Source organism: Callionymus lyra, chromosome 14 (genome assembly GCF_982586985.1).
Source record: "Callionymus lyra chromosome 14, fCalLyr1.hap1.1, whole genome shotgun sequence".
In the NCBI taxonomy this organism is placed as follows: Eukaryota; Metazoa; Chordata; class Actinopteri; order Syngnathiformes; family Callionymidae; genus Callionymus; species Callionymus lyra.
Genome location: NC_141831.1, coordinates 15,875,870 through 15,889,543, shown reverse-complemented (window position 1 = coordinate 15,889,543; position 13,674 = coordinate 15,875,870). Strand labels below are relative to the sequence as shown.

At 38.0% G+C, this 13,674-nt stretch overlaps 1 protein-coding gene across 5 annotated transcripts in view; it reads right to left on the bottom strand.

Moving 5' to 3' along the window:
* nrxn2a (neurexin 2a) overlaps window positions 1-13,674 on the bottom strand; it is a 185,836-nt gene that overhangs the window by 106,191 nt on the left and 65,971 nt on the right. For 3 of the 5 annotated variants that reach the window (XM_087807851.1, XM_087807853.1, XM_087807856.1), the window contains exons 4-6: window positions 12,528-12,557; window positions 12,275-12,286; window positions 3,496-3,797 (exon numbers count right to left, since the gene is read on the bottom strand). In XM_087807851.1, coding sequence (XP_087663977.1) covers window positions 3,496-3,797; window positions 12,275-12,286; window positions 12,528-12,557 — 344 coding nt within the window. The remainder of the gene's footprint in view (window positions 1-3,495; window positions 3,798-12,274; window positions 12,287-12,527; window positions 12,558-13,674) is intronic. The other 2 variants (XM_087807854.1, XM_087807855.1) reach the window with 1 other exon arrangement.

Genomic DNA, 13,674 nt, shown 5'->3' with positions numbered 1-13,674 from the left:
GACCAAACAATTCTGATTTAGTGTAAAGTCATTTTATAGATCACTGCCTTGGAAGAAAATTGTTATCAAATTTTTTAGCTCTAATTAAGACAAACTTTGACTATGAACTTTAAATCGTTTTTACGTCCTTTATACTCATTTTTTTAGAGCAGATTTACTGAAACATTAACTGCAGCAATTATAAGTGAGATGCTCTGCTTTTTATGCAGATTGTCATAGTTTATCCTTTAAAAAAAAATCGACTGAAATGACTCATCTGAGCTAAGCTGTGCATCTGCCAGACATAAAAGTTGACCTTGTGACTCACATTAAAACACAACCCACTTGGTGTATTATAAAACGCGATGACACCGACTCACGACATGAAACGAATGGAAATTATATTAATTTAATATAAAAATACAATATGGGAGACATTTGAAAAGAAAAGGGTGCACTCTTACGATGTATTTGATCCATTGACAAATGGATATCAATTAAGAGGTTAAGACTTAAAGAAGTCAATCTTTTTGGGGACACAATTAGAGCTCGCAGTCGGCTGGGAGTCTGGGAGTGTGTCGTGTCCGGTGAACGCTGTTAATGAATGTGAAACCTCGGGGCTCAGTTGTACTTGGCTGCAGTAAAAGTGCAATAAGTTCACAACTCCGGCGATTCATTATACAAGTGTGTTCGCCGCGTGACCTCCGTGGTTCTTCTGCAACGTCTGCGGCCGCGTTTTATCGGCAAGAACGACGCTAAAGAAAATCTATATCACGATCATTGAACGGTAGAGAAAAAAAAAACAGCTGTCGCGAGGGAGGAAATGGTGAGTATGATTTGCTTAGTGGGATGAAAAGGAAAAAAAAAAAAAGGCCTTGCAGCAAATCTGTGGCGCGGAAAAAAAGGAAAATCGCTGTCAGTCATTTTTAATAAAACAATCTGTTTCATCTGAGGGAGGCCAGGCGTCATCATCTAATCTCAGCTGGAACATAAAACTCTTTTATGGATTCAGCAGGAGCAAATGTTCACTCTTTTTTTTAAAGGACTGTGCATACATGTTTCCTTAAAGCTAGCTTAACGGAAACAAACAAGAGCCTCTTGAAGCTTTAACTGCTAAATAAATAATACAGGTTTCTGGCCGTCACTACTTTACGTCGGAGCCCATTATTCCTCCAGAGGTCTCGGAGTGTCATCCAGAACATTCTTCATATTGAAGAGGATCACTGGTGGGCTGCTAATCCCTGCTGAGCGCTGATATTCACCACAGCAACACAATGGCCTAGAATTCACACATTCGGGAAACAACCAATTATATTGAGAGTCATGACAGCGTGCCGTGCTAATGTCGCATACAGGATGCTGGTTAGGATTATATAAATGGAGTGGAAAGCGTCTGGGGTCTTGGATAAAGCGAGATGGACTCTAATGAGCGGTGGCTCGCCCGGCATCTCAATGCCAATTCTCGCATGATTCTGCGCCATAATCTCCTCATCCTTCCTGCGCGCCGCGCCAGGTAATCCAGCTATTCTCGGTCGCGTCGTTCCAAGATGACAATCATCATTGTTTTTTTTTAATTCCACACTATCATCATTATATGCTAATCCTTTGACTCGTAGAGTCGGGTGATAGTTAAATTATGGATTTCCAGACGGCAATCCTACTCACAGGCCAAGATGTAATCTCTCCATTTGCTTCTGTCCTTTGATCTCCACCCAACAGGCAGTGAAAGTAATCTTTGATCCTGCTGATCATCTTACTTTCCTACACAAGGCTGTAGATGCAGTCTGTAGCTCAGGGGTCCTCACCCTTTTTTTTTTGGAACCGCAGACCCATTTAATGGTGGCATTATATCCACGGACCAACCTTCGGCTCAAAAATAAATCATATCAAGTTTGTATTTCACTTGTTTACAGGTTTATTTTTTCAGTAAACTTGACTGAAACAGGTTTATGGAGGTGTCAAGACTCACAGACTTATGTTGCTTCAGAGAAAATACAATCTTTTTTCAAAAGAATAATCAATTGAATAGAAGTTTCATAAAATGTTTTTTATTTTTTATTTCTGTCCAGACCAGTACGGGTCCCCGGACCAGGGTTGCGGATCACTGTACTAGGGGACGATTGATCTAAGGCAAATATTAAAGTATGTGGTTCGATAAGGCCTCATAAACAGCTCTGTAGTGAAGACACAGTATCATGATACCAGACCTTTATTTGGAAAGACCATTAGATGGCACTCTCTGCTTTATAATATTTGCTTCTGATCTACTAATATAATTAATCATTAAATGTTTTTCAAACTTGGAGTGTAAACTGTATCATGATACAGTTTCTTCACTACAGAGCTGTTTCATGAGGCCTCTGGAACCAATCACTATTTAGAATCTATAGGGCATTTACATTTTCCGGGCCACATGTTGACTCATCACTAGGGGCCAGCAAGCCGAAAACTGGAAAGGACGAAGAAACAAAACTATAAAAATAGTAGAAAAAATATTGTGAATAATAAAGGGAACTCTGCAAAAAACATTTGGATTTATATATAAACACAAATATGTTTGTCTCTGACCTAAAGAGGGCTGCATTAATAAATGCAGAAAAAGGGCCACATTGGCATTTTGACCAGGTCTGTGCTCCGTTCTTAGGCTGGGCTATTCAAATACCTCAGGGGCCACTTCTATACTGTCTATACATCTATTTCTTTAGGGGGCAAACCCAAAGAGAAACGCAAAGATCCAAAATATGTTGGAAAAACATAAGAAAAGGGAAAAAAGGAAATATAAAAATAAATTAAATTAATATAATATCATATTATGGTGCATTAGAATGGCTGCCTAGGTACTCGGTTCTGTTTTTTATATTACCTATTTTGTACTGAAACCACAAAATAATCCTATAATCTGTTTACAACACTGGCATCAAAAGTTTCTGAATCTGATACAGTATTCATTCAAATTCTTTTGAGGAGCTGAAGATATTCACAAAAACGACGATGAGAAAATTTCTAAACAAAGAACTACAGCAAGAAGTATTAGATCTATTATTTGTAATAAATACAAAATAAAAGGGTTTGCTGTCACCTTCCAAAACATTTTATATATGTTCAGATCAGTTCTACTCTGCTATCATGAGCATATTAAGTTTCATTTTTAAGCTTTAAACCTCTTGTGCTCAGTATGGTCGTGACCCAGATTCTGAGAATGCTTGCTTAAGTTGCCCAGATATTGACCCTGGATTGCAAAGAGACACCAAAATTAATCGTTTGACGATCACACCAGTTCGAGCGAGAAGCGAAGATCAGTTTTTGTAACATTGAATGAAGAAAAAGAGAAAATGTTGAGGATGTGTGTAATAGGAGTACAAGAGTAGTAACACTCAGTGGAAGTGCTATTCAACCACAACCCTGCTTTAGATGCGGACAAACATTATTATTAACTTTTCACCGCGGAATTCATCTGTGAAAGCTTTTGAACATCACAGCCTGTCACGAAAATTACACAGCAAGCGTAATACTGACCTGTCGAAGGTTGCGTGTCACTCTCACGTCGTGCCAGGCATTGTCATTAAACTTCCCGCTGGCAGGTTCCACCAGGGCCTCGAAGGCTCCCGAGCCCAGATTGATGACCAGCCACAGACCCCCGTTCCTCAGGGAGAGGTTGACATAGTCGGCCGACTTCCCTGTGTGAAGCAGCAGGCCGTTTCGCTGCAGCGTTCGGAAAGAAAGGGTGATCTCATCCAAGCTGCTCTGAATCGGGGTCTGTGACAGGTTGTAGCTGAAGTACTCGTTTCCTTTGAAGGTACCAAGGGACTCCTCTTGTCCTAAAATTAAAAAGAAAAATGTTAAAAAGGTGAAGGTGAAGATGATATATTCTGCTTTAAGATTGAGCTCACATCCTTTCACTCAGCCACCACGAGTCAAACAGATATTTAAAAGTACAAATATAAGATGTTCGTATGCATTTATTTTCAGCATTTTTAAATAAAACAAACAGAAGGGGAATAATATTAAGTAAATAAAACTCCCACAATATTGATTCCATGCTTCTATATTGTTGAAACAGAAAATGTAACTCTGAATTTGCCGAATAAAACTAGATATAGTAGGTAGAACAAAGACAGCAAATGCACCAGAAATGTACTTGACTGAATTCCAGCTTGTGTGGAATACTTTGCAATCTTAATTCATGTTTTTGGCGATTTAGTATGGCCTTCTTTGCTAGTCGAAACACTATGTAGTTTCACTGACGGCTTGTGTAAACTGAAGTTGATTTAAAAATGTATGCGACATTCTCCGTACAATCACTGCAGCCACAAGAGCACAATTACACACACAAAGTCACTTGAGTCAAACGGAAATATTTGGATAGTTTAGTTATTATAGAGTATTTTTCATTTCTTTCCAACACATTGCAAACATTCCATTTTATTTTTGTATACATATTAACAATTGATTTTCTTATTAACACTTATGTTATCTAAGGGTCAAGGTGACCCGGAGGACTGAAAAAAAAGGAAAGTGTATGAGGTATCGCTTGTGTTGTTTCTTGGTCAAGGTAAACGATCGCCATATGCGATGGTGGATGTTGTTCATCTTGACAAATAGACAACACAAGGGATACAACAAACACATTTGTTTAGTGGCCACCTTGACCCAGAGACAATAAAAGGGTTAAAATATATACTTTTTTTTTTAATTTTCTAAACTACTTTACACAAGATATGAAAAGCCAATTCCTGACAAACTGAATGTTTAACACAAAACTGCAAATGAACACAAACATATCTTGCGTTAACTCGGAATAAATTAAGCACATTAAAAATACGTATTCGTCAAACATGACAACAGATATTTTAATTTGTCTCTTGCAAAAACTTTCGAAAGCTCTGCAGAGGCGAGTGGAAAAGATTTAACAGTTTCTGCAACACATCACACGTGCACACACTGACAGTATCCTGTGAGCATATTTCAAGGGTTGTAATTTCCGTTATTAAGCAATATTGCGAGTAGGGAGAAAAAACACAACCCTTGCTTGGCGTGTGTTTGATACACAGCCTCAGGACTACTGAGCAAGTTGTTTCAAGCTGCAGGGATAAGCTGTCCCTTAAGCCCATGTTTATTTGCACAGTAAATGTCGGCTTCTGAACTCCGGGGTCAACGAAAGACAGCAGGATCCGCTCTCTCAGGAGTCGCTTTTGTTTGTGCGGCGTCCACAGTCGACTGGTGAGAAGATTGCGTGGTTTTTGCGCCTCAGAGAGTATTTTTTTTTTTCGACTGATGACTGTGGTTGGGATCAATTTTCAAACAGGCCTCTACGGTGACTCATGTAATTGAAGATTTCAACCATGAGCTTATGTGAAAATTAAACGGAGAATGAATAATGCTACATTTTCAGAAGGTCGGAAATATGAAGATGGCTGCTTTCACAGGGCGCATGGAGACGGACGCACTCACACCCACTGACAATCTAGTCATCAAAGCACCTGTTTTTGACTGTTGGCGAAAACCGAAGTGCACAGAGGTAAAAGGGAAACATTCAGAAAGGAAGTGAAGAAGTCTTGTAGTACTAACTAGTTCTGGGTTGATGAGGTTTCATGAAACAGTGTCATCAATCTCAAAACTCAGTTTAAAAATAACAGATTACAGAGCAGTGCCATCTAGTGGCCTTTGAAAATGTGAACACTGTTTCATGAAACCTCATCAGCGCTTCGCTAGTATTAACTAAAATACCCTGCTGCCCAGTTTCTAGAGTGAATTCATTACTTGTTATTAATTCATATTCTACATTTTAATTCTGTATCGTTAAGATCGCAAAAGTCAAATATTAGTTTATATAGTCAGCAGTCAAACTCTCTGTTGTCTAAGTATATCTACCTAGCAAGGAAACTTGATAAACGGATTTAAATGAGATTTTCAGGAAATTTTGATAGGTTGCTTAATTATTCAAACTCTTAGTGGTGCAGTAGAATATGTAACACAAGCTTATGCGTTTGGGATCGCTACTGCCCCCTGCTGTCATATTAAAATTTTCGGCCAATGAAACATTTTTGGGATAAAATGGACCAAAATTGCATTTTCTGCTTTGGCCCGTAACACGATGTTGCGATGACGCATAACTGCTAACGGTATGGCTGTGAAACATGGATAAAGTTCGGAATCTGATTTATTCCTGTTGTCTTCTTGTAAATACAAATGTTTTTTAATCTATATTGTACCATAAAGTGATAGAAAGACTCAAAGAAAGATATAATTTGCTGCGCCACAAATTATGCACTCCATGATGATGCGATTCCTATGGTGCGTTTAAGAGTTTAGAATATATTGCAACTACATTCAACACTCATAACTGAGTGTAATTAACCTATATTGACAAACAAAACCCACTACATTTTAATGATTAATATGTCAGCAGTTCCACTAAATGCAGTTTGTTTGTTGTAATCCTACAAATAAATGTTAAAATCCGCTTTGCTTTTCTAAGAAATGCCTTGATTTTTTTGAGCTAAGCATGAATAAATAGCCAAAAGTGGAATGGAAGCAATAATTAGCATTTTTATTGATTTAAATGTTTTGGTTTTCCTTTTTTTTTTTTCTTTTTCAATGTTTTATATCAGTGCATCCTCACTCATCACTTTCTTGATGTTTCAAAACACTAAGAAAACTACCATATGGCATCTTTCAAATCAATCATATACAGTTAATGAATAAATAAATGGGTGTAAAAAAGCTGCTTAAGAAAGATAACTGCTGTGAATTGTACCATTCGATAGAGTCTTTCGTGGCTGGGCTTGGGTTGTAAATCATTCCCTTAAACAACAGACCTGACCGACATGTGGCAGAGCGACGCTGGCACCACCACCAGACAGCCAGACGTCGAGGGTGCACTCGACTCCATGAACCTAAGTGATGTTGATGGGGCAATTCACAGCCTTAAGTAAGACTAAAGGCTGTTTTTTTGTTTGGCCAGGAACAGTGAGAGCATAACAACAGAAGGGCGTCTTGGGGGTAAGCAATAAACCAACTGGCCCAGTATACACGCACACAGGGACTTATAAAGCTGAGAACTTTTCTGCTCTTGTTAAGGGAAGTAAATGTGGCCAAATGTGCAGAAAATTAAGAAAATATAATGGTTTAATGTGACATCATTACATAATGCACAATAACCAGGGAAACACCTGCTGAATAAAAAGAGGGTCAGTTGCTGATTTTATAATTATTTGTGATTAGATCCTCTAATGCTTTCTATCACATTAACAACTTCAAACCTCGAAATAAGGATCAGATTTTATTTTTTTTTCTATATTGGTGGTCAAATTTAGCAGCATTTACAATGAGATTAAAAACAGTCAAAAACATGACATTTTTAACATATATTTGTAACACAAAGCTGAACTGATGATGGATTTTAAAAAAATATTATAAATTAAAACTGTCATCAGAGCGGAAGCAGATTAGCGGCTAAAGCTAATTCCGTGCTTTAAATGCTAGCTAGCTAAAACATAGCATTAACTGTTTGCAACAACGTAGGCTGTGCTTTTTAAATGTTTTTTCTTTTTAAATTATCTACCTTTTTTGTAAAATCTCAGCACCCTAAATAAGCAGGTAAATTAATAAATACATTTCCTTTAGATGTGGTTCTACCAACTTTTACCTTTTATATTTTTAAGAGCTTTATTTATATTTACTTCATCTGTTAATTAAAACTTCGATATCTATGTTATGTTCATTTGCTCGTCCATTGACATAAAACCTGTCCGTAGACATTGGTTTCCTCCTTTAAGTCCAGAATGAGACTCGCCGTGACTCCATATTACAGGCACCCTCTGGCCCCGGCTAGGTGGGACGATAACGAATAACTATGAATAAAACAGCGCAGCCTTCTCAAGGGTAACATCGGCGCTCCTCTTGATTTTCCGGATATGTGACGGATTACACCTTGCCGGCGTGTCATGTAGCTATACGCTGCTTTTTCTTGGTCGTCCTGCACTTGCCTAACATGAAACGCACGTGTTCACAGCGCGAGCACCTGCGGAGATAACCAGGAGTATCAGGAGGGATCACCTGCAATTACTCCCCATTAGCCAACACGTTCCAATCCGTTACAGCTACATGCCGCGCGGCTTCTCGACACAATGAAATGTCAACATGCAGTTTCCTCATTAATAGTCGGTTATACAGCTGATTAATTTCAAAATGCTTTTTCTTTGCAGATTTGCTGACTATGTCAGGGTAGCTGCCGGGCAGAAGGAGGGTTCATCTCGACTGGATGAACCCCCCGACTAAAGCGAGGTGGTGTGGGCATGTGGACGGCAGGGGCGGGCGATTGTCCCGGGTCCGCGGGCATGAGAAGCAGAAGCGGAGAATAACGCCTGAATAAATACGCTATTTACTCGACAGCTCTGAGTCTTGGAATGAGATTTGTAAAACTGGGCACACAGACAATTTCCTGCAGCGTCCTGTTAACTCATTTATATGGCTTTTTCCTCCCCAAAGAGTGACAAACGCGGTGTGTATATTTCATTTGACATCATTTGTGGCCAAATACAGATCAAATCAAAGTTCTCCAGAGACGCTCTCGCGGCTAGAAGCTGAATCGTCGTTGTCGAAACACATGTCTGGGTAATTTCATTAAACAGCGTTCTGAAAGTTTTATAACGCTGATGCAGTGGGATGAACTGTGGCTCATTAGCCAGACTTGGCTCTTTTTCTTCCTTTTAGCCACAATAAATCCATCAATATTTCTCAACCTAGGTAAGCATAACATGATTTATGGACTCAATCTGGTTTTGTTTTTAAGATTACAACAAAATCAATTTGGAAAAACAAAATGTTTAAATTATTTTGCAACAGTGACCAAGCATTTTCGTTTTTTAGCAAAATCATTTAAATGTTTACGTCAATGTTAATTCCCATTAAAGGTTGGATATTTGTGTCTTATTTTCTGGATGTATTTAGGTTCCAAATCCTTTATATTAAGCTGTATAATTTAATAATATACATGGTTAAATCAGTAGTATAATGCAGGGGTCCCCAAAATCATTTCTCTTTTGCACGACAGATCGGTTTAATGTCAACCATTATTTTCATGGACTTACTTTCAGGTAAAAACAGCCAAAACAAAATACCATTCTGGCCAAAAACTAATGGAAGTGCATGAAAAATGCATCTCATTCGAACGCTGAATCAGCACTGGGTTAGTTTCTCTGCAATAAGATAGTCTTATATGTATACATTGCAAGTGTGTGTCTTGTAATACCTGTCAAGAGTCAAAAGCTAATGTAACTTAGTAGAGAAACAAGGGGCGTCATGTACTAAGGGGTCGTACGCACCAAAAAACATGCGGACATACTTTTCCGCGTCAAAGTTCATACGTATCAATAATGAAGAGAACGTTAAAAAGTTCCCAATTAACGATCAATATTGATCAAAAATGAAGTGTTTGTAGTTACACGAGTGGATATTCAATCATTAACAAACTTATAAATATGTTTGCATTCTCCTAACGGATTATCTTTGTTTATTAAGACAACATCGATCGTTTTATACTGAATATCTTAATCCAGTATTTCACTTTTTTTAAGAGTTGTAATCAGTATAACAGAAATTTAGGACTGGGGATCAAACTACGGTTCTTGTGGCACCAACGGTAATGCTTTGGTAGTACATGCTTCGTCTTTCGGTGCCAATATCCAGTACCCATAAGTGATCAACACTTGATAAGGTATGGGTTTTTCTGAAGAAAATCTGATATGACAAAGATATTGAACGTCGGATTAATTTGTTACTTTGTTAGCGAGTGTTATTTTGCATCAAAAATAATTTCTTATTTCTGTTTTCTCTAAGAAAACTGATTCAGGTGTAAATTTACAAAATCTTAGAAAATGTTAAGTCGAGATTTGTATTGTCATTTTTTTATCCGTTAGAATTGATCTCATGAAATTGATACCGTTAAAAGTACCGATCAGGAACCGGTATCGAAGTTAAAGTATCGGTATCAGTACTGGTATCCAAATTTTTTCGATCAATACCCAGCTACCCTTGCTCAGTAACAAATGCCAGGCCACTGATATATGGTATCAAAATGTTTAAGAGACCGGCTTATAGATAACAAGAAAAAGAACAACACATTTTTGATGTGTAATTATAGACATGAGATGTTCACGATCTACTTTGTATCTGACTCACAAACTATCATACATGCTAGAGTTGCTTCAAAGCAGGAATTAACGCTAATCTCTGTACGCCCATTGTTCTGTCGTATTACTCAACAGAGCTTAAATTGAGCATTATCTCCGAGCCTCTTGAAGGCCGATAACTGATTTGAAAGACATTTGTCCTAAAGCGAGTCACCACAGAACATATGATGTCACGCAATCAGACGCAGCCTTGAGCTGCTCCACTTAAAGTGGCGGAGAAAAAAGAAAGTTGGATAGAGAGTCAGAGAAGTATTCACTTCAGCCTTTTCATCTGCTGTGACATTAGTGTAATCAATTTTACGGCATGAAGTGTTAAGGAGAACACCCAATTGGATAATTCCACACTCTTACACACACCAGGGATTATATCCTTCTGCCCCCATTTTCAACCAGTTCGTTTCCAGGAAGTGGAAAGAATGTAATTCACAGAGGGCATACAGAGTTACTTTCAACCGATTCAGTGAAACAAGGGATGGGAATGTATTTTTAAAACCCTCCCAAAACATTTCTATCGTTTTCCCTATGGTATGTTCTCTAGTATCCAACAGGCTTTAGTTTTTTTTGTTTCTTTATAAATAGAATCCATTTTATTTGAATTTTTTGCTATCACAATGTTGACTAATTATGAATTTAAACTGTTGCAGAGTAATTGGTATTTGGTGCGTTAAATAAACCTCACAAAGGCAAATTTCAACCCATTATTTCTTTTTTACAAAACACCTTCACCTCAAACAAAGGATGAGATTTTGCTTTGTATTGTTCAGTAATAGATTGTTATGAACTTGTTAGTGAGGTAGCTCATCTTAAAATACATTTCTTTTACAATGTGAAAGTATCACCTTCATTATAACCTTTATTATTTTTAATAATGTAATGATTAATTAAATGTAGTGTTTTGCATATTCAAACTTAAAATGATAGTTCACCCAAAATTCTACTGACCCTTCGTGTTGACTAAGGGTTGGGATTATTTTCGGTGTAATCCATTACTTCATTATATTAGTTATAGGCAGAAATGTAAGTCCATTTGACTGTCGAGATAATGGCTTACTCTTCTTTGTCCATAAAGACAAACAAAAACATCAATATGACTCTGTGTTCCTCGGCTGTAAAGTCCATCTTGTATTCGGAAAATAATTAAACAAGTTGATATTTTATTCTTGTTTGTAGCTGAAGCTCAAAGGATAAAATGCAACTCAGAGACCTCGTAGTGTCTACCGTTTACCGACAAACACAACAACCCTTAGTAGACATGAGGGTGACTAGAAAATGAGTGTAATATGAATGTTTTTGGGGAGTATTAATAATTATCTAAATACAATATATTTAACTAAATTGGAAAAGTTTGTGTAAAGAAACTGTGGACCTCAATGACAGTAGTCAGACGATATTGTATTAACTTGTTAAAATTTGAATGATTTGCCGACAATCAATAATGGGATAATTTGTTTTAAAAAAAAGACTTGTTGAATAAAAGCTGAATAAAAGGCACTCCAATACAACACTGACAATTTAGTTTATCTTGTTGTTGTAGAAAGAAAAAGAAAAAAAAGAGAAAGAAAACCATTCCTCAAAAACACGTTGCTGTGACAGGCCGACTCAACATTTCACATTAATGATCGTGTATCATCAATAATATTGTCAACCGCGGATAAATAACAAATGCTGCAGCGGGTCATTAAAGCCTGGCGTTCACAGAAAGCTGAGAAGACAGAACAGTGACTTCACTTGACGGAGGGGGAAAAGTGGCCAAAAAAGCACAAATACACATAAAACCATTGCGGAAATCTTTTTTTTGCAAACATGCGTGTCATGTATCTTTGTCATGAAAAGAGTTATTGCTAAGATCGTGAAAACAGATGTATGCCTGCGCTAGCATACATCAAAACCTCACAGTGAAATGTTCCTACTTCAATCAAAACTACTGGAAAGATGGTTATTTTTGGTGAAATAAGGAGGCGTAAAAGTTTAGTCAAAAATATGCTGCTAAAAGAAAGGCTAATAAACATTAAATGATTTTTTATAGATCTAATATGGACCTTGTTGCATACCGTTCTCCATTTGTAAATACCTTGAAGATGCTTTGAGCAAAGGTGCATTACCTTGGCGGAAAACTGTAGAGGTCAAAGGTGATGTTCCAGTAGATCAGTCAGTGGTCAGGACAAAGGATTGATGGACATAAATTGAGTGAGTAGTGAGCACAACATGACAGGAAGCCAAAATGAAGAGGCAAGTATATGAGAAAAGAGGAGAGGAGATATTAGTGCAGCACAGTTAACTTAAATGATACCACGGGAAGGGAAAATGTTGTGATCAGGTGGCTGGGAAGGAAAAGCAAACCAATAGACCCCATACCTTGGCGGTTTAACATCAGGTGCGCCAGACCTTGAGGGAAAGAACAGAAAAAAGGATACGAAAACAGGAAGTTCATAAAGAGGATCGGGAAAACAAAAGCATTGTCACAATGTTGGACTGCAGTTTGTGACAGACATCCTTGGGGGAGGTACGGATGTCAAAGTTCAAAGTAAAACAGAAACAGGGTATCAAACTCAAAACAGACAAACATCTCAAGGGAAGAAAGGGAAGGCAAGGATAGAAAAAAAACATCTTGATTAGCGCAACCCGTTCAAGTGGTTGCTTCACGAAGATGCTTTTTTCTGAATGGAACACATATTGTATGTTTACTTGATGCAGACAGTGTTTGAGATGTGTCGGATTCTCATGTCTAATCTGTTTTCTCCTGCAAACGCTCCATTTGCACACAGGTCCGATGAGAGCCAGCACTTCCTTTTTTCAAAAGGCACTGATATTTCCAAGCGAGAGCGTTCAGCCAAAATGAATATTTAACCTTCTGTGTAGCAGCATTTGAGAAAAGGGCAGCAGTGACAACACTCCTTATCCATTGAATCTTGAGCCTCTCGGAACGTTTGGCAAAAAACCCTGATGAAGTTCAACAGGTTCTCAGCAGGATTTCTTAGGTCCCTCTAAGCAATTCATCGCAAAAACATGTTTTCGCAATCATATAAAATATCCATCATGCAGCATCGAGATAGAAGAATAAGTTAGCGAAATGGTTAGCGTGATGGTTGGAGTCATGAGGATCCATACATCTATGACACTATTTATCTATCTTTAAGTTCAAGGGGCCAATGCACAGAGCCCAGACTTCTCTCTCTGAAAATACCCGTTCTAGGGTCCTCTGTGGGATTACAGAGGTCTTCCCAAATGTACTTTTTAGCCTATTCCGTATCTGCCCTGGTCCTCCACTCATATCCTGTTCTCTCATCTCAAATACATCTTTCTCTGACACTGACATTTGACCACCAATCCCTCATAAAAAATCACTCTGAGCCCCTTAGCAAACAAGCACCACGACTTCTTGACCCCTGAAGATACACCTCCTTTTCAGTTAATTTACCATTTCAAACCTCTGGTTTCCGACAATCTCTTCTTGTCTTTTCCATTGTCACTAGCCTCACGTAAAAAGCTCTGGGGGAAGAAA